We start from the raw sequence: 27,599 nt of genomic DNA on the forward strand, positions 1-27,599 counted from the left end.
CAATTTGCTCCATTCATATCAAAACATTGACACAATTCTAATTGATAAATCAAAAGGACTAAAGAAGGGTATCGCACGAAACTTGGAAATCGTACATTATCCAAAATAATAGAAAACTTGAAATTTTAGAAGCATAAAAGAAATAAAATTACACTGTAATAAGGTGGCTAAACAATGGCACTACAAAACTCACCTATACTTTCTGGGAAAACAAAAAGGAAAAAAAAGGAACATAGAACAATAGAAGAAGAAAAGGGCTTTTTTTTGGATTCATCATGGTTAGGCTCAGAAGTTGCGCCTTGGTCTTTCCTCAGCAACATTTACTCTGATTGCCCTTCCATCTAGACTCTGCACATTTCAAATTTCAAGATGTTTTGTGAGCAGTTGGTAAATCTTTTCTCCTTATTGGAGGCATGAAGGAAGTGTTAAACCAATTTGAATTTGACAATGAGGTGATTAGGAAAACTCAAGTTTTTGTACCTGTCCATCCAGAGCAGCAATGGCATCATTCATTCCAGTTTCATCAGCCATGGTCACAAAGCCAAAGCCTCGAGAACGGCCACTGTCTCGGTCATAAAGAACCCGAGCGTCTACTACTTTACCATGTTCACTAAAGAGTTGCTCCAAGCGTCCATTGTCTACATCCCATGGAAGATTGCCTACATAGATTCTGAAAGTGGGTTGGAATGGTCGAGGTTCGCGTTCTTGCCTTGAACCTCTTGGAGCAGCCTTATTAACAGTCAATAGCCTCCCGGATAAATCCTATAAACCCAGAAAAGCACATTTTATTCCCATAAATTTTTCGGTAGAACTGAGAATGGAAAAGTTTAAACAAAGTACCAAGTAAAAGTGAAGGGATATCTCAAACAAAGAAAACAAACAATTACATATGTTAGAAATACTCTATTCTACACAAGGACATGGCCTCTAGAGCTTATCCAGATAGAAAAATCAATCTCATCATCAAACATTCAAACAAACAAATCATTACAGCTATGGATATGTAAGGATTGACTAGAGAAAATAAGCTTTAAAAGCTGGTAGCCACACACTAAAAAATAACTTATTTCAAAAGTACACACGGAAAGAAAATTGAACAAATTCACCTTTCGTCCTAATGGCTAAGTCCTACACTAACAAGTCCTCAGATTCATGAAAACCAGACCATTTAAACTCTTCAGAATAAAATGAAATGGTTAAATGCAAAGATATACTGGCAGTAAATGCTTCCATTGTGAAGCAAGAATGAAGATAAGGTTTCATTCATGATACTCAAATATGGCTGAATCTTGTCTACAGAAGCTTACATAACGGTTGAAGGTATCCACAGCTTTCTCGGCTTCTTCAACAGTACTCATTGTCACAAACCCAAAACCACGACTCCGATCTGTTTCTCTGTTGTAAATAACCTACAAATAACAAGCAGATTAAAAGCTTAAACCAAATCCATAAACAGAACAGACAGCAATAGTGTAACTAAAGCTCACCTCAGCAATCTCCACGGTTCCAGCCTTCTCAAAGAGCATTGCTAACTTTTCACTGTCAATATCATAAGGCAAATTCCCAACAAACAATTTAGCATCTTCGTTTGGCTCTTCATAAGGTCCTTGTTCCCCTTCTTCGTCTTCTTCTTCATCTCCTCCTACTTCAGCCTCACTTCCTCCATCTTCACCTTCACCTTCCCAATCAGAAATACGAGACTCAGTTTCACTGAGCTCTTCATTTTCCCAATGGGGGCCGCCTTCTTCTCCCCCATTTTCGTCGTTGTCGAGTTTTGGGTCAATGGTGATAGTGTCATCTTCTTGAGCCCAGTCGGAAGTTTGAGCTACAGAGGGAAGATGGGGTTTCTTCTTCGAAGGGGAAAAGCCTGAAGAATAGGAAGACGAAGAGGAAAGATGAAAGGGGATGAATTTTGAAGGGAAAGAGAGGAAAGTATGTGGGGGTCTGCCGGTGAATAGAGAAGGTAAAGAGAGAAAGCAAGAATCCGGCTTGGATAAAGGCTTGAAAAGGGAAGTGGCTGAAGAAGAAGCCATTACTGAATCGAAAGGAAGAGATAGAAGAGATAGAAGAGATAGAAGAGGAAGAAGAAGAAGAAGGGTTTTAGAGGACAAGGCTTTAACACCCAAAGAGGTGAGGGGTGAGGAATTGAGGATAAGGAGCAGTGAAGAAAGAGATGGCCTTTCTTCTTTCTTATCGCCAAACAAAATATCGCAACTACTTCAAATCAATAACAACCAAGGCCGACGTTTTTGGGCTTTACACAAGGCCCATTTACATGGCTTTAGGCCCAATCACTTCTTTGGGCCATTCCATAGTCTCAATTGTCTACTTCCTATATGCCTCTCTCAAAATGCCAATTAGGAATGTGCCGTAGGGAACTGTAATACATACTAACTCTGTTTGATTTTTTTAACATGGGCTACATTCATTTATTAATTTATTAAATATTTATTGTATGAACCTGACGTAGTTGGGGAAGGTAAGTAATAAATAAAAAAACATTATACTATCGTAGTATTAGAAATTTCATCTTGATTGAGAGATGCTTATTTACCGTGTGAAGAATTTCTGTGAGAAAAAACAAGAGTTTTTGTCCCCATCTCTAGCTAATCTATGCATACGTGTGTGTGTGTGTTAAGTTGTAGTTTTTACTCTTTTTTCAATCAATCATCTCCTAATTTTGATTGTAATTTTTTAAAAAACTTTTAAGATCATGTATTGTAATGTTTAAGTTGAAAGCTAGACAAAAGAAGTACTGTCTTATCTTTCAAATTACTTGGGATTCATATTTATTTTAATATGTAATTGGTGATTAACATATATAAGCAATTTAGTACTGATTTTATAGTCAAAATTAACATGATTTTATTATTTTGCAGTGATGACAAAATTAACTTTGTCAATTAAACAATGTGATTCTCCAATAAAATTGAGTCAAATGTAATGACTTGATCATTCATATTTCCATCATGCCGCAACCAAAACATTTCTCACAACCACTCTTTTCATTGTCTCTCATATCAATATACCAACTCTATCTCTCTTGAAATGGAACCATCCTCAAGTTTGACTGTTAATAGTCCACTTCCAGATTCATATGTAAACTCTACTTCGTTCATGTCAACGATGCACCGCCTTGGTTGTGTGCTCGAGTACGCTCCAAATCTGCCACAGAATCGTCCTGTCATTTTGACGGTACACTGTGAAAGATCATCCATACTATGACTTAGAGTTTCAATAGCTCCTCCTGAATTATACATTTCGAGCAATCCTATCGGTGCGAAGTGAATGTCGTTGCTGAAAACCTAATCATAAAATTTAGATCAAGAATTAGTCTTGAAGTGAATGATATTCATAGTTCTTACTAGAATTTAATGTGTATGAAGTTTACTGACCCTGATTGGTGAAATGGTGTAAATCTCACACTCCAGAGTTCTCAATCCAACTTGAAGACTTTCTTTTCGTTTCAATTTAGAAAGAGATCCTGCAAACATAAGTTGAAGCTTTTTCAGCTTAAGTTGTCTGTTTATCTGAAGGGAAAAAAGGATTCAAGTGAAGAGAAAATCAAACCTGAGTTGAAGGCATAAACTGCACTATCTCCATCCCAGTTTTCACCTGCAACATCTTCAAGAAATTCCACATCATTTGGACAGACACTACCTGTGAGAGATAATTTTGTACAAGTTGAGGTCTCTTCACTCTTTGCTACTTTCATCAATGGCCAATGCCCTGCTCCTTGGCAATTGAAAACACCGATGATCCCGGTTAACTTATTCAAGTTCCATATCTTCAGCACACTGCAGGAAGTCAATGCCACAAGGTAATTTATTTGACATGAATCATGATCGAGTTGGAAGTTCTGTGCATCGGTTCTAATGAGATTGATTACAACCATTTTTCCCATACCTTTTCCCATCCATCACAGTGTCCCGAAATAAGCAGTCACGAGTAGGCCGGCCTGCATGTCTTGCTCTTAGGACTGATCCATCAGGCAATACTAGTTTTCTTAGTATTTTGAAATCATGATTCCCAGGCTTGTCGCTGTTACGATGTTAGTTTGAATAAGCAACAGTTTTGAAGAAACTGACGAATACAGATTAGAAATATGTCATAAACAAGTGTACTACCTTACATACACGGCACAACCACCCAACGCTCTTGCTGCACCATGGAACTCAGCTGTTTCATGTTTGCTCTATAAATTTAAAAACAAATACAACATTTTAGATATTATTGCTTCACTAAACTTTCCCGTTGCTCTAATATCATGTTTTCAGTGTTTTGGAGAATGCTCTCAAATATATTATTCACAATAGAGTTTCATATATATATATATATAGGTTGACAAAGAAATCTCAACCTAGGTACGATAAAGGGACAACTATACATAATAATATACATACATATTGTTACAGTGTTGTTTTCCCAGTGAATATTAAAGATAAGCAAATGTGAAATTGGACAACTTACTTGAAACATGTCCCAATCTGGCACAACAATCTCCCCCAATAGAAGACTATTAAAAGACACAGCAGCAATATGTAAAGTCTGAAATGTTGGCTCTCTGGGCATGAAGTCCTCTGATACTCTAGCAACGGCACTCTTCTTTGAACTGACAGAAGAAATTAACAAATCATCAAATGTATGTCGAAAAAGCTGTGTGCTTTATCTGAGACATCTAGCAATGAAAAAATAGACGAACCTGTATATTGAGTCTGAGTTGTGACTCATACAACAAATCAGATTAGTTTCTTTGAAGTTTCTTACAACTGATTGTTCTAAAGCTTCTTGATACTGTCTAGTGATCGTCACACGTCCACCATATCCTGTACCTAAGGTCTCCATTATGTTTTGAACATCCACCTTGACACCATCAACACCAATGCTCGCAAGATAACCGTGGAGATCATTGTAGAACTCATAAATCTTCTCAGGGTTGATGACTCCAAGCCCATATTTCTCCAAGACGTCCACGACAATATCTCTAAGATTGCCAACGTTGCCTGGTGATTGGATGGGATATTCAATCTTAGGGTTGTATTTCTTCATTGATTCAGAAGATGGGAGAACTCCTCCCCAGTAACCAGCTAAAGCATGCCATACATAGACATATCTGCAACGTTGTAAAGCAAATACTGCAAACATCAGTAATAACATCCTCAAGAATATTTTGGAAGCATCCATTTTATCAAAGACAAGAAGAGGGTCAATCGTAATTGTAAGTAAACTCACTTAAGCCCATATCGTTCTTTGATGCTATGAACAAGCTCCTGTAGCGAATCATCTGAACCAGAACCCCTGAATTTCTTGTTTTCTTTGATGTCAGCCAGTCTTGTGGCAAACCTACAGTTCAAGAAGTAAAAATTTGTATTAGAGAGTGTCTGAGACCATAAATTTTAATTAACAGGAGGCTATTAAGTTTCAGCAGAGAAGTGCGTTCTTACTGTATCCCTTCAATATCCGGTTCACCTTCTTTGCAATATTCATTTACAGTCTCTTGCCATCCATCGTCAATAATCAGAAATTTTGGGGAAACGCCTCCAGCCGAAAAACTACAAAGATACACAAAGACGAAAACGTAAGTCGAAAATTTCTTCTCAAAGTGTGGAAGAGCCGATCATCATGATATCTACAATGTTTCACATCTTATATTTTACCTCTGGAGACCTTCCTTGATTCCCTGTGGATTTACATCATGATAAAATGCATCCCAAGTGCACCAACCAAACAAGTCTAGATGTGAAGGAGTCTATCAAAAGAAAAACAGGGCACGATAAGAGGTTTTGACATGAATTTCTGCAATAACAACACAGCAAAGAAGAATACTTTCAAACTATGATCACCTTCTTGTTGTCGATACGACTAAAAGTTCCCTTGACCTTTTCCAGTACCCTACACGAGAATGCAAGGTGACATTAGAGAATTTAGACCATGCTGTTAACTTCTTTTAGAAATTACAAGAAAAGGAGAGAGCCTTACTTCATAGAATCTGTTATAACCTCGAAAGGATTATCTCCTGAGTTTATAAATACAGCTTCCATTGCTTCTGAAGTCTTCAAATTAACATCCCCTAAATGAAAACACCAACATCAGATTTAATTCAAATATACCCAAAAGGAACACCTGAAGTTTGAACTAAGAAAAAATAAACAGAACTGACCACTCTCAACACATAATTGAAGCTCATTTTCTGAGGTCCCTTGCAAAGTTGCGCGAAATACTCCATCCAAGACTGGCAAAATAAGAACGTAAAGAGATCTCTCGTTTTCTGAATCAGTTGAACTTTCATCAGTCAAAGCAGATTCTTCTGCCACTTTTAAAAGAAGCATTTGGGTTTCCACAGGAACTTCACTGCCTAATTTCCCAAGTCTTGGTATCATCCACCACATTTTGAATCTATATAGACATAAGAATTCGTGCCTTCTGCATTGAAACCCCCCAACCCCAAAACAAAAAATTAACATCTTAGAATATATATGTAAGAATCAAATGCTGGTAAAAACATAGTTCTCCATTTGTTTATCAGATGCTACATCTGTTGCAATGCCTTCACAATTTTGGTTCTGGGTTCAGAGGAGTGCGTTATGTAATCTCTTTAATACATCTGTTCGTGGACATAGCTAATCTCTATGTTGATTTTCTATTCTTTACGTTATCTTGATTGTCAACTTCTCAACAATATCAAAAGCAAGAGGACGTGGGAAAGGGGATTTGACTTCCATAAACTCAAATCGGAAACAGAAAGAGGGAGAGAAAAATACTCACTCAAGAACTCCGACGGAAAACAGATGACGAGAGCTTGAAGTAGAAGAAGTGGCGCCAATGAAAGCAGACCGGTGGGAGACCGGAGAGACAATAACATTTCCCGGTACGGCTGTCAGAACCACCTTATCGCCAACGATGAGACGGCCATCTTTGATACTCGGCAAGGTCGTGATCGTCATCTTGGAACTAAAACTCGAAAACCCTGTAAACTTAGCCCCAAATTTTGGCCTGGAAACAAACCGAGGAAAGGCAAATGGAAGAAAATGAAGTTGAAAGTTAAAATTTTGACGAACTCTGAAGAAATCAGTTGAACCCAGAAGTTGAATAGGGAAATTCTTTAACGTGTAGGCTTTATACATTTCAAAAAACAATCAAATGCCACCGAATTTATAGACCCCATTGAACAGAAGAAGAAGAAAAGAAGAAGAAGACGACGAGCTGAATTGGTTGGTGGGAAACAGTGGATAACTTATTTAAAATTTGTATAAATTCATTTGATTTACGGCCTCCATTAATCCACAACTTGAAAAGATTACAATAAAATTAAAAGTATTCATATAAGCCAACTGAATAAGAACAAGAACAAATGGTGTAAAAACTAAGCCGCCTCGAATTTAGAACATTCTTTAAGTTTCAAGTTCCTACAAATTACTGCATTCATCCAAAAGACAGCATATAAATTATCTCTACACTTTCTTTTCTTAGATCATTATTCTCATTTTCAACATTGACTTCTTTTCATCCTGCTTTCTCGAGCTTTCCGAAATTTTCACTTTTGTTGGAATCATATTTTATTTTTAAAGCTCCTTTTAAATTTAGTTCATAAACTTAATAATTATATTTTAGCCTCTATCATATCGTAAATATACAAAAACTTACCTTTAACACTATTGATGAAATCAAATTACATAGAGAAACTTTTCTTATTACTATAGAAATGAAATTGCAATTTAAGTTTGAGCTTTTTTCTTCTTCTTTATGATTGTCTATGTGTCCTTTTACATGCTTTGTTTGGTGCTTTTGGTCTCCAATAGTCAGTTTTCTAGCTGTTGTTTAGTATATTTATATACCTATTAAATTTTTTGACATTCAACCAAACTCTAATTTAAACGTTAAGAGACCGTTTGGTCCTCATATTCCTTCCTTCAAAGCCTCCCTTTCACTATTCATCATCTAAACTATAATAACTTATTACTACTCACGGACTATAATAACTTGTTCTACGGATGATTTTGGAAAGAGCAAAACTGAAAATATGATGAATTTGGGTGGTGAGGTGGGAATGCGTTGGCAGAAACAATGGAATTTTGGGAGGAGATATGGAGGATTAGATGTTGATTATATCTGACTTGGCTGTGACAAGGATTAGGTTAAGGAGTGGCACACAACGTTTAAAACCCCTCCATTGGGTCATCGACATTGACGTCCAAATTAAATCTTTAAAGCCTATACTATGCTATGCCCCATGTCATCTCAAACGTCATCATCATTTCAAACTTTAAAACTTTTCTTTGCTTTTCTTTTTTTGTTTATGCTTTTACCAACTAATTTGAATTACTTTTCATTCTTATATATAAAGTGTGAGATCATTCAAATCTTTCTAATATACTTTCTGTTTTCCAATGATTTCTTTTTTTAAAATTGAATAGTTGTTGTTTGTTTGTTACTATGTGTTTGCTTTAGTAGAGTAATTACTTTTAGTTGCAATTTACGAGTTAGTTCACTGAGGGTTATGGAAAAAGCACGTAGGGTTACAGTGGAAAATACCTATGTTGAACGTATGATTAATCAATTTTTTTTTTCTAAATGATCGTGTATTACAATCTAAATAAATGATCTGTGATCGTTTAGATCATGATACACGATTGTGCTATTCTTTTTAACAATGAAAAAGAAAAAGATGTTTTAATTTTAAATGATTGTGTTGATTATGGCAAACATTCGTTTAGATCATATTTACAAGATCGTGTAGTTCTTTTTAAATGATGAGAAAATGACTTCAAATCTAAACGATCGTCTTGACTATTGTAAGTGATCGTTTAGATCATATCAACTCGATCGTGTAGTTCTTTATTTAAATGATGAAAAATAGCCTCAAATTTAAACGATCGTGTTGACCAAGGTAAGTGGTCGTTTAGATTTTATTAAAATAATATTTAAACGATCTTGATATTCTTGAATATGAGCAATAAGAAGTACTTCAAAGAAGCTTGTCGAAAACAGTGAAGATGAAATATGAGATTTAAACAAAAGGATAATTTATTTAAAAAGAGAATAAATAAATCTTAGGAATAGAAGATAGATAAATTGCAAAGAGAAAGAATAGAGAAAAGTGACGAATCATTGAGTAAGTCTAAAAATTATACAAATATTGTACCGATTTCATGGTCTTTTGCTTTTTGTTACACACTGTAAATACTTCTGTGTTTGATTACATTTAAAAAAATGAGCCTCAATTTATATTGAAATTGACTGAACAGTAATAATAATAATAATATGATCTTGATGCAAGAGATATCTCAAATTTAATGTGTGAATATATTTTGAAAGTTGATAGTAAAAGTGTTAGTAGAGAAAGTATTTTAAAAGGCAATAATATGTGTAAAGTAGGACTAACTTTAATATCTAATCATGAAATTATGTAGAGCAAGTTTGAACATTTGAAAGAAGACGACTAGAATTGAGTAAACTTATATGAATCTGACGTGCCATTTTAAATGTCTTCAATATAATGATATTAAATTTAGTCTATCATTACATTATTTAACAATAAAGCATGTTTACCACATATGCTTACTATGTCATGTCCATTACATCATCCTTTAATTAATATCACGCGATCAAATATTTTATTTGTGTAATTCTTGTAAATACTTACTTCGTTCTATGATTATATCATATAGTAAAATTTCAAATTCTATCAATAATAGACATTGACAGACATTGATATGCTTTATTAGTGACATTAAGAGATAGTGATAGAAGTTTACATGCTTCTATCATTGATAGAATCCAACATTTTGCTATAACTTGTAAGTATTTTAATTTATTTTACTATGTTTGAAAATGTTCCTATTAAACTTTATCAATTGATCTCTCTTTTTTTTAAATGTATTATAATACAACTTGGGATAAAAATAATTGAACTTGAAACCTCTTGCTCTCTAGTACAAATAGGTGTCATGTAAAACGAGCTTATGTTGGTAAAAGAAGAAGAAGTGGTTATCAAATCTAACTTAAACAATTTATCCATTTAATGAGTCATTTCGTCCAACGACTTCTTGAGTTGGTGTAAATAGCTCCACTTTCATAGTAAACACGTGCATATATGCATCAAACAACTCTATCTATCTATTTTTCATATACTTTTCGCACTTACCAAATAAATCTATTTTTTTCTTTAGTACTTTTCACATTTATTCAAAAACTCAATTTAAGTATATAAAAACCAAATATAATAATTAAATAATTACTACATTATTAATAAAGATAATAAATGAGGTAAGTTTACCAAAAAGAAAAGAGAAAAGAAAGTAATTTATAATAAACTATAAGAGTTGTAGATTAGATATAATAATTATTGAGTTAAAGAGGGTTTTGTTTCATTTAGGAATGTATGATTCTTATCCACCGAGAAACGCTTGGAATTCCTCCATACACCACCGTGAACAAGTAATAACCCGCCGGTGCAACATTTGCCGACGGTGGACCCTCCACTATGGCACTCATCCACTCCCCATTCCCTTCTCTCGCCATTATTTTCCTCCTTAGTTTCACCAACCTTTGATTCATCGAAAACGAGTGGGTCGCGAATGGCGGGGAGTAAATGTTAAATTCTATAGCGTCTTCTTTCCTCCTTCTCCCCAATTTGAATCGAACTCTGAACTCTCCGCCATATTTGATGCCGTAATCTCCGCGAGCGTAGTGTATCGTCACATTTCTTGGCCTCTGGTTGTTGTGTTTTGACTCGGTGTAGTGTGGATGATATGCTTGTAATCTGAGTTCTGTTGGGTAAGGTACGTTGATATATGTGTAATTTTTATTGGTATTTCCACCTGCGATTAAGATTCTTCCATCGGTGAGAACAATGGCTGACGAGTGGTACATTCTTGCTATTTTAGTTGATCTCAGGATTGAGAATCTTCTGTTCAGTTGGTTTTTGGGCTTGTAGAGATAGGGTCGAAGGGACGCGTTTCTTGCATTCCCCCATCCTGCACAACCGGTTTTAGCTCCATTGATGATCAAGATATTGCCTGTGGGAAGGATTAGCATATCGTGTAAGAGCCGAGGTTCTGGCATGTTTTCCATATTCCATTTATGCCTGTTCCCAGTGATCACCATTCTTCCGCATGATCGCAGACCTTTCATGAACTGCCCACGTCGTGCTGCTCTGTATGCTCCGGTAGCAGAGCCCCCACATACCATGACTTCGACCACTTGAAACTTGTTTCTATGGTCTAATGGGAGCATAACTGAGGAGCCAGTGGCAGGGTAGTTCCGCCCTCCCCCACCAGGTATTCGAGGAAATGTCTTCACCACTTTGTTTCGTCTATAATTGAATAGAATCGAGTCTCTATTGGCGAAAATGAACAAGTTCCCATCACTGGAGAGATGAACAAAGGGATAGAGGTTGTTTCCTCCCTCACGACTGTTAAAAGTTCGGTGCAAGAATGGGAGATCGTACGACTTCTCTTTCCCCATTTTTGGAACGAATTCATAATTGAAGGCTCTCTTGCCACCCACCACAAATAACCGATCGTGTTCAGGAAGGACTATAGTTGTAGCATACCAACGAGCATTTGATAACAACTTATTGGATTCACTCCAATTGCAATGATGGTCTTTACAAGGTCTAAAGTTGCGAATTCTTCGAGCCCCGCTACCATAACCACCTGTCTGTAATAACGTCCCATTGCTCAGGATGGAACCAGAGGAGCACCAGGTATCAGAAGAAATTTGGAGAGCTCTGACTTGATTCTTTGAAATGTCATACTCCACAGAATGGGCATAGCAGTTGGGGTCTACCATGTCAGCAGGAGAAGTTGTACATATTTTTCCCCCAAACCGTCGTCGGAGTCGATATCCAGACGGACCAGCACTAGTTTGATCAAATATAACAACAGTGTCGTAGTGTGTTAAAGCCATGTGCATGGCTATCACGCCAGTGTTATTCATAAGAAGCTTCCACCTTCCTGCTGTTTGCGTTGCTAGAGAAACTCCAACTACAGAACGGATTTTTGTACATTGTAGCAGTAGCACAATGGTGGCTTTCAGTACATTGAGTACTGCAGAAAAATGTTTATGGTTGGCCATGTGGATTGGTCTGAGTACCGTTGGAGGAGGTGAAATTGTTTATATAAGTTCTTCACTTAGTTGAATTGAGTAATATCGGCAGAAAAGTTAGCTCATTCAAGAAACATTGTAAGTTATTTTGGCAGAAATTCAGGCTACAGAAGCTGAGCGTGAAGTTTGCCTAGTCTGCTTCTCTCTACAACGTATAGAAATCATGCAAGTGCCTCTTTCTGTGAAGGTGTTAGGTGAAGTTCAATGTCGTTGGCAATGAGATATCTAAGTTCTCATAGCCCACTAAAGATGCTGTAATTACATTCAAAATAACGTGAAACTAGGTTTCATAAAGAATTTGAGGCGTTTGTTGCCCCCAGGAGATTAACAAACATCGTTTCTAGACATTTTATGGAATGACAAGAGAAAACATGAATGAAAATCGGAGGAGGGAAAAACTATGGATATTTACAAAATTATATTGTTCTTACTTACCAAGTCGACACTTTTTGAGCCCAGTAAAGGAATTGCAAAGATGACTCAAGCAAGCTGCTGAAGTTGATATTGTGACATGAGAAAGAATCAGCAGAGGGTTTTAGTTTTTTTCTAATATAGCTTTATCCTTGTGTCGATAAAGCTGCGGCATATGGGACACAGCTGAAGATCTTGTCCACATTCACAACATGTCTGCAGATAAGTAAAAGGTTAGCGTTTCTTCAGATCAATGTTTCAGATAGGCATCAAAAACTCAATTTGGAAGATAATGATTACCTGATGTCCACAGCCAAAAGCCATATCCTTAGCATTGGAGATGCAAATTGGACAAGCCTGCATCAGAGGGTGTAAAAAAATCTTCATTTCCATTTTACTAAATAGAATAGAAGGTCAACCTTAGTCGCTAAGATGGTATAAATCTAAAAAGGGAAAAGAAGCATTTACATGGGCATCGGAAACTGAACTTAGAGGAGGTGCAGTTCGGCCAGGAGCACCTCCACTAAATGAGGGTGGCGTTGGGCGAGAACTGCTTGAGTTTGAGGTTTTTCGGACGCTGGGTCCATAAAAAGGAGGGGGAAGAGGAATCCGGTCGATTGCCTTCCCTCTACTGACACTGGTAGAGGCAGTGAAAGAAAATATAATTTGAGAAAGAAATAATGAAAGGAAATACATCATCATTTATCTGAAAAAAAAAATCTTGAATATACTACTCTTGAATCTTGTTATTACCCCAAAAGACCAAGCTCCAGTGTTGCTTTGTACTGGGAGGGTATTTCCATAAGTGCTGCAAGAGCAAATTCTGCTTCCTTTCTGGATCGATCTATATTCTTTAACATTATGTTTGTGAAATTCACAAACTGTCGAATCAAAAGTGCAAATCTCAGATTGCGTATAGACTTCAAACAGTGACAGAAGCAAATTCAACTTGATAAACAAAATACCAAAACCTCCCAAGAGAAGTACTTACTTGGAAGTTATCGAAGGCTCGAGCTGGGATATTGTCGTCAAATTCCCTCATCATGTCCCAAGGCCCATCTCCTACTCCAACTAGTATAATCGACAGGGGATATTTGCTGCAATTCAGCACAAAGTTACAGACTTCCGCAGCGTAGGAATACGAACAATGTCATATTTCTGTCCATTATAGATACCTTGAACCTACCTAGCTTTCACTATTGCTTCAATGGTTTTCTTTTCCTGTGGGCTAAACTGTCCACGCTCAGTATCAACACTTCTTGTAACCTGAAGAGAGTAGTCAGCTTGCTGAGTGTATTGCTTCATAAATAAAACCAATTGAACTCTCAATTTAATCAGCCACGATAATGATTATGAATGGAAATGGCAACATACATCGTTGCTTAACTACTAACTTTTTGAACATCTGGGAACAAACAGGAAGTTATGTTATAAACATGAACCTCTATATCAAGCAAAATTGAAGTGCAGTGGGAATGAAGATGAAAGTACCTGACCATCGGCTATTATTACCAATACATGGTACTGGCCGCCGCTTTGCTCAACAATTGTGATAGCCATTTCAATGATAGGTGCAAAAGATGTAGGTCCTGTCCCAGGGATGAATAATGAAAGTATAGTAAGTAAAAAATAACAACAATAGAGAAGTATGACATCACATAGCAAACAGGCAGACTGCAACCTGCGAGTCGAAGATGCGGCACTAGTTCCTTGTACCTACCCAACACTTCTTCAAATCCATTACAAAATCGCTCATCGGAATAAAAGCTGAAAACCTCTTGGTCATGAGTGGATGCTGCCAACATTGAAATGCACATACTTCACTACTGTTAATTCAAACAAGTGTCAGCGAAAAATGGATCGATTACACAATTCTTTTGAAGAAATACCATCTCCAAAACCGAAGCAAGGAATCATATTATCCTCATCAAAGGAAGATAATGTTTGGCCAATAATTGCTATTGCTTGTTCATAGGGATTTTGCTCTTCTCCAATATGATGCAAACTTCTACGGTTGAATGATCTTGCACCTATACAAAGGCCATAGTTAACATGTGCACATGCTATTAAGGAAACCGATACAAGAACATCTAATGGCCAAAGCAAGGCTGAACCTGTCCACTCATTGCTCTTTGTGAAATCTATACCAACGATAAGATTCGAGGACTCCAGGCCAGCACGAGCTAATGCTTCAGTAACCTATGAAGAGTATCAGAGCGTAGAAGTAAGTTTCATATTGACTATGGAGTGCCAATAAAGTCTTGCAATATGATTGCAGCAAGACCTGATCTAGACTGTTATAGTTATCATCTATCCTTGAATACTTCCTCTCCAGCCTCTTTCTTGTCTCAGGGGCTTGAGTTCCACCATAGCTAGGAGTTGGAGGTGCATACTCATACTGCGGCGTGCTTCTCGATTGAGTATATGGCGACTCCGGATAACCATAATGACTCCACTGCTGTGAGTTCGACCGACTAGACGAATTCCGTCTTGAGCTTCTATGCTTAGAACTTTTTCCACCCATCACTTCACAAGAGCTCTACAACATGTAGTGGAAAAATCTCAGTGTTTTTACATATAGAGAGGAAACTACATTACACAAAACAAATGAAATGAATAAGTTGTAAGATCAGAGAGAACCCAAACGAAACAACCCCAAATCTTCTCTATGAGAGCTTCGTATCTTTGTACAAAACACAGGCAAATTCAGACTTCTGTTTGGTTCGAGTCCGTGCATGCAAAGATTTCAAAAAGAAAACCCAAAGTTCTACAAGACAATTCAATCCCCACCCAAGACAAAACAAACCCAAATCTCCTAAGAACAATGCTAATATGTAGGATCGAAGATATGGATGAAATTACAGAAAAAAAGAAAATAGAAAGAATCCGAGAGAATTCAATCATCCACCGACAAAAAGGGTTGCAAAGTCGACCACAAGAGGCACATTCAGAGTTTCATCCACATTTCTTCACAAATCACAGCAAACAAGAAATTCCCATCACCAAAATTTCATCAAATAACAGAATCCAATGAAGAAGAGAACTTACAGAAGTGGATAATTCTTTCGAAGTAGTTCTTGATGAGTAGAGAAGAGGGATGATTGAAAAGAATCGATTGATGGGTTTGTTGCAAATATAAAGGATTTTGATGTAATCTACTTGGCGATGGTTAATTTCCAGGAAGATTCCTGCGCAGCCAAAATAATTTGGATTGCCATTTTCTCGCCGATTCTGACACCTCCTTCTTTGGCTCTATCCTTTAATTTCACTCCAAAACTATTTCCAAAATCATCAACACCCGAATTTTGAGGGAAAATTAAAAAGTTGTATCTTTAATGATCGACCAATTATATAATAAAGTGTTATGAAAACTTTATGATTAAAACAAAAAAAAAGAGTGTAGAGTTCATAAATAGTGGTTTGTTTTCAGCAAAACTTGGGAGTATGTTTTAACAAACCTACAAAACTAAACCCATATTTTGTTGAGCAAGTCATGTGCCTCATATCTCTCGTAATTATTATACTCTTTGTTTTGTTTTTTAAAATTCAAGATCCCATGTTTTTAGATTTTATCTTTATTTAAGGATTGCTGTATTCTTAATTTTAATCAGAATAGTAGTGATAGAGATGAAGATCATACCTACCTGAGTGAATGTTACTTCACTTCATAGTTTTCTTCTAAGTTTGGGTTCTATGTTTGCAAGTTTTTTAAAACGTTGTACATAATACTTTCATCGAACTATTACGTTTTCATTTGTCCTTTTCAATCACGGAAACCAACAAATTTCTATTGACCTATTAAAAATAATTTGTTTTTGAAAACATTTAGGTATAAAAATCTTGGTCTTGGAAAATACATTTTTTTAAAGAATACTAAAGAACGTTAACATCCACATGTCATGTCGTAACATTACAAGTCATTTTGACCGATTGATTGATATTGCAAAAAAATGTATTAATTAAAATGTAAGCATCTATGTGTCATATTGTAGAGCATTACTAAACTTCCTTATTGCATTTAAAATAAAGAAAGAAAGAAAGTTGGTTAAGGATGATTGGATAGCGTAAACTGACTTTATTCTCCACTTACCAATTTCATATCCTCTTTATTGGAAGATGACCAACCCATTGAAAGAGTACACTACACAAATTAGACAATGACATTATTAAAATACATTCATTTCTAATCTTAACTTTATATTGTATTTATTTGCTCTTTCTTTCCACTTTTCTACTTCATGTATCTATATGGGGTTCCATCGAGTGACGGTTGGTGACAACAACCGTTAAAATGAAAAAGTTGCACTTGAATTTGGTTAGGGACGATCTAGAGTGGAACTGGAAATTTAAGCCCTAACATAATGAGCCCTTGAATGTGTAAAAGACCTTGTGATGTTAGTGGAAGGTTAGATAAGTTGCTTTTGTAAGGACGGTTAAATTTTAATGACGCATTTGGGAAGAGTTCATCACGGATATTTATATATATTGATAGAGGTAGAGGCCTTATATCTAGAAGATGTATTAAATAAAAAACTTATAAATTTGAAAACGTATTGACTTGATAAGTTGCTTGTATTCGTATTTTATTGTTTTGTTTTTCTTTTTTCACATTGACAACTCTCTACTTGTTAGGTCTATGTGTCACAAACTACCTACCTTTGATGTATTGTCTATAAACTAATGTTTATTTATAGAACATTAGCACAAAACTTGTTTATTTAGTCAAGGAAGAAAGCATATTTATATTAAGAATAGAGTATGTCGTGAGAGAGAAAATTTTAAAAGCATTTAATAGTTGAATTGATATCATTTAGATTAAATTACAAATTTTAGCATAATGGTTAGACTTCGCTTCGGTCTTAATCTATGATAAAAAGTTAATCATATCATCATCCTAATGAACAAAATGTTCATGTGACCAAGTAGGTAAATCATGATATATAAATGAATTTGATCTTTAACAAACATGTAGAACATGTAACTAAAACTATGTTTGCAGTACATGAATTGAACTGGAAAAAAAAATCACAAAGACAAGAATGGAAAGTATGATTGAAACCTTTTTACTTGGCCCAAAAGTCTTCCAGTGGATTTAAGTCTTTAGAAAGAACATAGAAGAACGCACGTTCCAAAAAAATGTTAAATGGTTAACTAGTCGATGTATTAAATATATACCAATTAAGAAATAAACGAGTCAACATTAGATTGACACCCTGTAATTTCGAGTGCCAAAGATTTATCTAACATTTCTCACAAACACATTATCTACTAAACTTATAAATAGTCTCATTCAACCACCTCAAGAAAAGATATCCGATCTCTAAAAGAGAGACTCAATATTACTTTTTTTTTTAGTGTTTAGCTAAATGGTTGGGTGAATGTACTAAACTTAAGCATTATAATTCACTAAGTTAGCACTATACGATCTCTTGTGCATGATAATTCATACAATGTTGAGACCAAAGACGAAGGAAAGTGGACTTGAAGGTCTAAGGCCACATGACACTTTCAAAGCCATCAAGATGAACAAGATCCAACATCAACAAACATAAAAGAATATACTATTCACCTCAAAGTTAAAAAGGTTTGTTGTCACACCGTAGATTTCAATTGGACTAATTTGACGGGGTTTGGATTTGGGTCAAGCAATCCGACTGGGTTGCGGATTCGGGAAGAACAAGAAAACTCCGAGTGGACTATCTCTGAATTATCTTTATTCTAAATCCGAATAATGAATTTTCAGATTCTGGATAACGGTAATCCTCTTGGGAGTTAAGGATATAGGCGTTGGATAAGCTTTTGTACATTCTCCTCACGTCTAGCACAATAATGGAAGCTCTGGCGCTTCCTTCCCTGAATTCACTCACCATTTCTTGTTCTAATTTGAAGAAAGGGAGCTTTTCCAACCTCCCCAGAAGCTTAAATCACTCTAAATTTTACGAACAATCCACCTTAAAGTTCAGCCCCCTTCATGGTACCTACCGCCGTGTACGTATTTCTATACCCCTTTTTCAATTTTGGTTGTGTTTGATTCTTTTCTTGGAAGTCATTCACGAAACCCAGAAAAATTAGTGAAAGATTGCTGTCTTAAGCTCTCATTATGTTTGGTGGTTTTATTTCCTATCATGATCTCTTTGTTTTTTTTGGTAATGTCGATGTTTTTTTCCAGCGTTTCAATGTTGTCAAAATGCAAAGTGATAGTGAAGACTATGAGCTGAAGCAAATGAGGGATATGGCTGCAGCTAAAAAGAGATGGGATTCTCTGGTTGGTACTCAATGTTTGTTTATTTTGAATTGTATTGCTTTTTAGTGTTGAATGCCTTGATTCTGATAAATGACTCTAAAGACGCATTTGATTTGCAATCCAAATTATTGTTTTGATATAAACCGCTCTCTCTTTGCGTGTAGATGTAGTTACTCAATATTAATCGGCAGAGCAATCTATCTATATTGTAACAATAATTTGGGATTTGGGATTTAGGATTCAATTTAATTTTGGAAGTCAAGTAGTAACGTGAATGTTCATTATGTTTGGATGGTTTGGTCATACTCTCTAAAGGGTGGATTCTTCTACTGCATTGTTTCTTGGTTGCATTCTTTAAAATTTTTAATTTTTACGTTCAAAATTTTTGGTTGTAATCATTTATATTTATAGATCCGAGAAGGCAAAGTGAAAGTCTTGATGCCAAGGGAAGCTGGTTATGCCGTTCAGCTCTCTGATAAGACATTGGTTGATGTGCGTCCTTCTATAGAACACAAAAAGGTAAACTTACTGAATTGTTTGTGATCAAAGAAAAAAAAAATCTCACCGAGTGGTTCCTTGGAAACTTTGTTTACAAAAAGTAATGATTCAATGTTTGTCTTATGTTTCCCAGTGATACATGTGTAATTGGCTCTTCAGGGGCCTCAGTACTGGTAGATTCTATTGTTGAAGGCGTAGTCCATGGTTTGCTCAGTAGTTTGTGTGGCACTGTGAACTAGTTCCTAGTGCAAAAATGTTGATATGGTTTTTGCTAACCTTCACTAGCCATCTAGCTAGGGATTTTATGACCAAAGACATCTGCATATTTATTCATTGTTGGACTCTTGAACTTATGTTTGTTCCATGTTTTGAAGGCATGGGTTAAAGGCTCAACATGGATCCCTATCTTTGAGGTTGATGACAAACTTGATGCTGGAACTCTTTCTCGAAAGGTCACAAGCTTCATGATGGGTACCGTGAAACCCTTTCTATCTCTTCTTTAAAGACCAAAGTCTAGTTCTCTGGTTGTCATCTTTGCAGCTTCTCATTCAAAGACACGGAATTACTTTACTTAATTTCCTTCTCAAGATTGCTAGAAAGATTAGTGAATCATACAAAGTAATGGGTATTATCAACCATAAAATTAGTGGAAAGTTTATTGTTTAATTTTTTATTTTGTTAAGTTATTTAATTTTGGCAGTTAGTCCCTTACATTAATCTTACATTTGCCTAGGGGGATGGTGGAGTGGGGTGCCTACAGTATCCTACAATAGGTATAACGCAGGCCGTAGCAATTCTTCTACTTCTTTCTGTTAATTTGTGCTATCAATATTTACTTTTTTCACTCCCTGCACTTCAACAGCCGATTCTTATCAGAAGTTCAAGAGAAGTTTCCAAAAGATGCTGACCTTATTCTTGCATGCCAAAAGGGGTTGAGGTAATCTCCTAATTTTGATGGGCTAAGATGAAACGTTTCAAATAATCGACACTGAGTTCTAAACTGAGATCCCTACTTGGGCTATAGTGAATTGTGATTTTCTGTGACTCTTAATCATGATCTTCTGACTTCCATGTAACCTGTGAAGGAAAAATAGCTCATTTAATTATAGTTGGAATAAAGTGTACCAATCCCACCAACAATTTATATGAAATCATTGGACTAAATAATCTTCAAGGATATCCCACATCCAACGCTGACTAATATTATCGTGAAAAAGAAAATTTACTTTAGTGTGATATTACTCCTTTTTTCTCTGTATCAGATTTTCACTAAAAGAATCAAACCAATGATATTGTTAATTACTTCAAAAGTTCCAATTGTAAGGAATTTATAATCTTGGCCGGGCTTCTTTCATCTGAACAACATTTTTGGAAGGTCCCTGGCTGCATGTGAAATCCTCTACAATGCTGGTTATAGAAACCTTTTCTGGGTTCAAGGCGGTCTAGATGCCGCTGAAGAAGAGGTATCAATATTCTTACTCCGAAGTTTCTGCATCCTCTCTGTTTATGCTTCCTGGTGTCTATGGTTTCCTTGCTGTTAATCCAATCTGTAAAAAGGTAAAATTTGGTTATATTATTTACTTGGAACAGGATCTTGTCCGAGAAGGTCCTCAACCATTGAAATTCGCTGGGATTGGTGGGCTTTCGGAATTCCTTGGGTAAGAGCTGATCTTATTCTCTTTATCTTCATTCTGTATGCCTATGACTATGGCACTCCAACTCCAGGTTTTAAATCACTCATTTGCAAGCAAACTAGTTCTGTACTCACTTCTTCGCTCAATAGGCAAACATAGTCAACATTTTCGGATAAACGCATTTTGCATAATCTAAGACAATGAATGGAAATAGGATTCAGTGTGACCTTTGAGTACTTGAGAATGACCAAATTTCTCTTTTCATGAATTTACTTTTGATTAGAATGAGTTACTCAATTATATATCCTTAATTAGTGTTTTCTGTATGATTCAAGAGCTATATCTCCTGCAGAAATACTATGAAGTTCTTTGTTAGTGATAATAATTATTTCAAAGAACAAAAAAGACATTTCAAATAAATCTACTGTCCTTTGAAACTGTGTATCCCCATATTCTCTAACTCATTTACCCAATGACTTTCAGTTGGACAGATCAACAAAGGATAGCTGGTGCAAAAGAGGGTTGGGGTTATCGCTTGGTTTACTCTGCTCGTTTGGTAATGTTACATCAAGATGTATCAGTTAGCTGGTTTTACTCCATCTTAAACTTCTCTCCTTCAACTTAGTGTTTAATTTTCTTGGCACAGATTGCAGTCTTCATCGTTGCAGATGCCTTGTTTATTGGAGCCCAGCAATTGGGTCGCTATGTTCAGGAATTACGGTCTCACTGAGATCACTGGCTCGAGTTTGTGAAGCAGAATGAAAGGCATTTAAGACTGAAGTCTGAAGTTTTGGGTAGAGTAGAGAGGTTATGTGTGATGGAGAAATCTGTTGATACTATGTTTGTATATTCTTTGAGTCTAGTTTTCAATTTTGTGCAAGAGCTTGCCCATTTTGCATTACTAGGTAAAGAAGTTGAGATTTTGAGGTGAATTTAACACTCGAAGAAGAAGTACATGAGAATGAATAATAATAGCAACTTGAAGAAGTACATGAGAATGAATAATAATAGCAACTTATATTGTAGCTAAGAAGTTAAAGGATTGTATTTTGTTATGAGTATTTTGTTGTACGATAGTGTAAGAAGTTAAATGGTAAGTTAGCGAATTATGTAAGAAGTAAATAATCGTTTGAAGCTGAAAAGCTAAACGATGGAGTAAGAGGTAAACTATTGTTTAGAAAGCTAAATGAAAGAAAAATAATAACAAGATAGTTGTAAATTTAGCAATTAGATTCAAAATTAATTAAGTATACATTAACATTTTAAAAATTTTGCAAATATTGGTCTATCACTAATATACCATATGCGTCTCACGAGTTATATAAGTCTATCAAAGATAGTTTTGCTATATTTGCAATTTTTTTAAAAAAATGTTACTTATCTTTAATTATTATTTTTGAAAAATTAACTTGGGTTATTCGGATTGTCAACTCAACCAACCCAATTTCTAATTTAAACTTTTCTAAAAAAATTAAACCGAATAAACCATATTTGGTTGACTTAGTGGTAAATAGTGATAAAAAGGTTAATAATTTCTTAATAGCTTAGGATGGACTATATATATTAACTTCTCACCACATAAAAGATTAAATCTTAGATATCTCAATGGTAACCCCAAAGCAAAAACAAACTCTTCAAGTCGAAAAAGGTAACCTTGCCATATCCTCCGACTTTCATCGAAAAACATTGTCACCACCATCTTCTTCAAGTCGACAAAGGTATGTTACCTCTTTCTTTGCAATGTACATGTTATATATACATTATGCGACTCTTTTTGAACGTCGAAACGTCATCTTGAAATGTTGGTTGAATTCTTTTTATTTTTAGTTCCACGGCCTGGCCTGGTCAGTACACGTGGATAATCTGAATACTAAATGCAGAATAGTGGAAGAACAAATTTGCATTGATAGGGTTGAAAACGAATGTTTCATCGATACCAGACGATTTGCTGAACAACTTTTGAATGGATACAATTTGGAAGAACCACCTCAACTTCTTCCAAAGACCGGTCTTCAACTTTAATAACAAACTATTCAAGTGAAACGGGATTGACGAGCCAATAATATCATGATAATGTGGGACTTATTAGTGAATGGTATGTAAAACACAATTTGGTTTAAGAAATTTAAGAGTTTTATTCTTAGAGTCCAACCATGCAAATGGAACCGTGGTTGAAAGATAACACACTTATAGAAAATATGGTACGTACAAATTAAAACATATTTTTATTTTTATATATTATGGATCAAATATTTCATTATTTTTTTCTTTTATTCCAATTATCTTTTAAAGATTTTAATTCGGTAAATATATGAAATTATATTATAATGGTCTTTTAATTATACTATTAATCAAATGTTTTTTAATAATGGAAATTGAAGCACCTGACCAAAATTCTTTAACTGGGGCTGAAGATGCATTATTATTTGCAAGGGAGCTGGAGATGTCACTTGAACAACAATGAAACGACGTGACACCTTCGTATATGTACTTGAGTTTAATTTGCTATCCATAAACATTTCAATTGTAGTTTTTTTTTTATCATCATTTTCATAGATTCATAATTTTGCAGATAAACTTGGAGCACATATTAGATCTTTCTCCATTTGTATTTTTTAGTTTAGTGAAAACACTTTAGAGATACGTATGTAAATGACGTTGTTGTACACAACATTTTTTTAATAAATAAAATTAATTTTTTAGTTAGATTATTGTACACAACCTTTTTTTAATAAATAAAATTAATTTTTTAGTTAGTTAGATTATGTTTTTATTTATTAACAAATAAAATTTTCTCTATATATATTTATTTATTTAGTAATATCGAAAAAAGAGTTAGTAAACTATATAGAATTAGTAAATCAAAGTAAACCATACAAATTTATCTCTCTATATATATATAGTTGAATACTCTTACTGTCTCTAGAGAAAAAAACACAGTGACGAATCTAGAATTATTGAAAAAAACTACACAAGCACACTTACCACTAAGCTATGTACCCATATTAAACATTAAATAATTATGTTTATACATATTATATAAAGATTATAAAGTTGAGGGGGTTGGAGTCTCTCATACCTATACTAAATTTGTTTTCATATTTTATAATACATACATTAGGATAGTTTAAAGAAAAGAACGGTATGAATAATAACAAACACTATATATTAGAATTTGTATAGTGGGTGATGGTCATAAAGTCAAAATATTGAGTCAACATTCAAACATTTATTGAGTCAAAGTTCTTCTAAAGTTCTTCTACTTCAACTTCTCCCATTTATTGGTTCTTTCCATTTATTTTTCATACCTAAAATTTCATTTAATCAAACAAATGAAAAAGTCTTATACACACTAAATTTGACAATGATTTGTCCATTCTCAATTTCAAAGCTTATATGCATTTCCTTCATTTCTTTGCTTTTTCTTTTTTTTTTTTTTGGTAATTTCTCCATTATATTCTCAAATTTAAAAGTACTGCATTTTCTTCCAACATTCAACTCTAATGTGCACGAAATTTGACCGTTATTCTTCTGATGAGTTTGTTTTTAAAAAATAGAAAAATATTTATCTATAGAACAAAGCTACTTGATTTTTATTTGAAATGAAAATATTTTGTCAAATGTTCAGTTTTTTACAATCTTTCTAAAAAAATGTTTATTAATAAAGAAAAAAAAATATTTCTTTATTTCACTTAAATTTTCAAAACATAAATATTTTGGTGCTGACTATAAAATAAGTATACAAATTAATTGGTAATTAGAAGAGTAACATTTAATTTATGCAGCATACGATATTGAAAAGTTTTTTAATGTGAAATTTTCATGTATTGATATTTTTTTTTATTATTTTTAAAAATAAGAAAAAAATATATACTAAACAGTACAACTTAGAAAATAAATTAAAAGATGACATAACAATCAAATATTTACATAAATATTATATTTAACCATTCAATTAGTAATTTGTTTTAAGAAAATATCAAATCTATCATTTAGTTACTATCATACATAGATATTATTTATGACAGTTGCAACTACGTACCTTTCATTTCTTAGAAATAGAAAAGTAATTTTTAAAATGGCAAACTTTTTAATGTTATATTCCATCATTTTTTCTCTTTTACTTAAACATCATTCATACGACCTTCCAAAAACAAATATGCTTAGTAATTGGCCTATCTCTAACCTCTTTATTAGAAAAACAAATTTTCGATAAATTAAGAAAAATAATTTCTTTATTTTGTTTCTATCTTTTTCTTTGAAAGAGAAAAAAAAAAGTTGACAATGTGACTAAAATAGAGTTTGTTAGCCAAACCCCATCAATTTCTTATACATATAATATATATAAAGAGAAGAATAAATATAATTATTAAACTAAATATATATTTTTTTCCAATAAAAACAAATTATTGTTGCATAAACATGGCTGAAATAAATAAAAACCAATAATTGGAATATTTCTTACGATCTCTTTCACATATAATATATAGAATTATCAAAAAGTCATATAGTAAAAGTTACAATCAGAGAATAAAATCAAGATTATTACAATGGAATATAATTAAATAAGATTTAAGTAATTAAGTATAATTAATAAAGTAATGTGTTGTCACACCAAAATAAATATAATGTACCAAAGTATATTAGGATTGTCATATGAGGTAAATTTACACTTATATAATACCTTTAGAAATTGAATGAAAGTAGAAAACTATCAGAGATTTACTTTTATATTTATACTCAGTTAATCTCTATAACTCGATAATTATATTTAAAAAATTACCAAAAAAATTAATTAAAAGGTGTTTTCTTAATTAATACAACAATAGACAGAGCTAGTAGGGGAATCAAACTTCATGGTCTCTGGAAGGGAGGTCGTGTCAGTTATTACTAAAATAAGCTCGATTTGACAACAAATTATGTTAAAAAAGAGAGAGACCGAATGTTACGTTGATATTGTAAAAAAGAAAAAAAGAAAGGTATGACGTCTCCTTAGTAAAGAAGAAAAACGAGACTAAAACATTGATATTTTAGTGGGAATCAACAATCATAAAGAAATTTCTAAAATTAGGGTTAGCCCCACACATTTTATTCACATTCTCAATTTTGACTAAAAAAAATCAACCTGAAGAATAAAGTAAATCGCACATCTACGTATGACGTTTTCCAGTAGAGTGATGTCATCGGTATTTATTGTCACTTCAATCTCATCTAAAGTTTATGGTAGGACATATATGACTTATTTGGGATCGATTATGTCACATATTACTTAATAGTTTTACACGTAGAAAAGACACTTTAATACATAATTAAAATAATAATAAAGTAGAATTTTCCCCCTTATTTATCATATTTATTCTTCTTCTAGATGTTGTGACCCTTCAATTAGAAAATACTACTACTTATCTAAACATTGTTAATTACCCTTCTTCCAAGTTAGTCAATACCCATATAAATGTTGTTTTTCCCCAACATTGTAACTATGTTTATACATCAAACTAAATATTATCATTTTTAATTAATAAACATACTTTCACTAACACAACATAACAACATATGTAACATGTACACACGTCAGTAAAAGTTATTCTATAGCAATGCACGATAAATATCACTACGAGAAATCGAAACTTTGTCGACGCAGGACAAATCATCTGAAAAACAAACGTCGGTAGAAGCTGGTGTTTCCCAACGCACGTCGACATAGGTTATTTTTCTTGATGCATACACATGAACGTCGGAACTACTCGTAATAATGTGTCGAAGAAAAAGTTTTTCCTCGACGCATGTAGACGCCGTCGAGGCAAAGTTTCATGACGCACCATATCCCAACGTGAAGAGAACATCAGTAGATTCCTAGGGGTAAGCCAACGCATAATAGACGTCGGTGGAAGTACCGAAATGCCGACGCAGTTTTGTGATGTGTCGAGGATGGATCTCCCGACACAATTGTACCGACGTCCGTCTCGACGTTGAGTAATATGTCGGGAGAACTTGTCCCAATGTTTTTCTTAATATTCCCTGATGTTGTAACACGTCGGAAATACACCAATCTCTTACGGTGTATGTCATTGAAACTATCACGTTTTACCTTTAGCAACACGTTTGTATGCACCACCACATTAAAAGTGGTTTTCTTGTAGTGAGAGAGAGAACCATGGAGTTAGGTTTCTACCAGGGCAGTGTTTCTTTCAGGATATGGTCCTAACTCCTAAGGATATACTCTCGGCCAAAGAGATCAGTTTGAAGGGTAGCATTGGAATTTGCGCGTCCGATTTGACGTTTTATTGTGGGCCTAATAGCAACCGTCCTAAAACCAACCTTCACACCAACTTCTCTCCCTTATTCTCTTCTTCTTCCTATTTTCTAATTTTGAATAATAATTAAGTAGAAAATAATATTATCTTTTCTCTATTTCCTTTTTAATTTCTTGCTGCCGACTACGTACCAACCTAATATCACTCACACCACCAATTTTAATTCCATAACTTTAATTTTTCCCATCAAAATCAAGCCAAGGAATACACATGTAATCCACAAGGCAATGTTATAGCTAATAGCAACGAATGATTTTTACAATATAATCCATTTGGTGGAAAATGGAAAGGGACATAATGGTAAAACTACAAACACCGCGGTATTTGATGTGATGGATGCATGTATTTCACATCAACATATGCACTTCCCCAATTAACTATCTCGCC

General features: G+C 34.4%; 5 protein-coding genes across 5 annotated transcripts; 1 reads left to right on the top strand and 4 right to left on the bottom strand.

Annotated features, from left to right (window-relative positions):
• Positions 1–16: 16 nt before the first annotated feature.
• Positions 17–2,174, bottom strand: LOC101221130 (28 kDa ribonucleoprotein, chloroplastic). The gene is made up of 4 exons (XM_004138030.3): positions 1,488–2,174; positions 1,308–1,409; positions 481–762; positions 17–348 (listed from the first exon to the last, which is right to left on the bottom strand). The coding sequence occupies exons 1-4, from the start codon at positions 2,031–2,033 to the stop codon at positions 286–288; spliced, it is 993 nt and encodes a 330-aa protein (XP_004138078.1). The 5' UTR covers positions 2,034–2,174; the 3' UTR covers positions 17–285.
• Positions 2,175–2,840: 666 nt separating this feature from the next.
• On the bottom strand, positions 2,841–7,392 carry LOC101221368 (probable galactinol--sucrose galactosyltransferase 2). Its single transcript, XM_004138031.3, has 14 exons — positions 6,766–7,392; positions 6,161–6,423; positions 5,980–6,070; positions 5,844–5,892; positions 5,658–5,749; positions 5,445–5,552; positions 5,233–5,343; positions 4,703–5,113; positions 4,471–4,612; positions 4,128–4,195; positions 3,907–4,041; positions 3,571–3,797; positions 3,396–3,484; positions 2,841–3,305 (listed from the first exon to the last, which is right to left on the bottom strand). The coding sequence occupies exons 1-14, from the start codon at positions 7,122–7,124 to the stop codon at positions 3,021–3,023; spliced, it is 2,430 nt and encodes an 809-aa protein (XP_004138079.2). The 5' UTR covers positions 7,125–7,392; the 3' UTR covers positions 2,841–3,020.
• A 2,979-nt stretch (positions 7,393–10,371) lies between these two features.
• LOC101204692 (aldehyde oxidase GLOX) lies at positions 10,372–12,078 on the bottom strand. The gene has a single exon (XM_004138216.3). It carries the CDS (start codon positions 12,076–12,078, stop codon positions 10,372–10,374), a length of 1,707 nt encoding a protein of 568 aa, XP_004138264.1.
• Positions 12,079–12,366: 288 nt separating this feature from the next.
• Positions 12,367–15,879, bottom strand: LOC101221610 (E3 ubiquitin-protein ligase RGLG2). The gene is made up of 12 exons (XM_004138032.3): positions 15,568–15,879; positions 14,804–15,058; positions 14,634–14,718; positions 14,409–14,549; positions 14,201–14,314; positions 14,011–14,108; positions 13,706–13,785; positions 13,511–13,616; positions 13,273–13,400; positions 12,988–13,156; positions 12,820–12,876; positions 12,367–12,735 (listed from the first exon to the last, which is right to left on the bottom strand). Exons 2-12 carry the CDS (start codon positions 15,041–15,043, stop codon positions 12,655–12,657), a joined length of 1,299 nt encoding a protein of 432 aa, XP_004138080.1. The 5' UTR covers positions 15,044–15,058; positions 15,568–15,879; the 3' UTR covers positions 12,367–12,654.
• A 2,286-nt stretch (positions 15,880–18,165) lies between these two features.
• Positions 18,166–21,928, top strand: LOC101221836 (rhodanese-like domain-containing protein 11, chloroplastic). The gene is made up of 10 exons (XM_004138033.3): positions 18,166–18,507; positions 18,689–18,784; positions 19,175–19,282; positions 19,636–19,732; positions 19,995–20,034; positions 20,124–20,198; positions 20,637–20,724; positions 20,852–20,919; positions 21,379–21,451; positions 21,542–21,928. Exons 1-10 carry the CDS (start codon positions 18,349–18,351, stop codon positions 21,623–21,625), a joined length of 888 nt encoding a protein of 295 aa, XP_004138081.1. The 5' UTR covers positions 18,166–18,348; the 3' UTR covers positions 21,626–21,928.
• The last annotated feature ends 5,671 nt before the right edge of the window (positions 21,929–27,599 follow it).

This window comes from Cucumis sativus, chromosome 1 (genome assembly GCF_000004075.3).
Source record: "Cucumis sativus cultivar 9930 chromosome 1, Cucumber_9930_V3, whole genome shotgun sequence".
In the NCBI taxonomy this organism is placed as follows: Eukaryota; Viridiplantae; Streptophyta; class Magnoliopsida; order Cucurbitales; family Cucurbitaceae; genus Cucumis; species Cucumis sativus.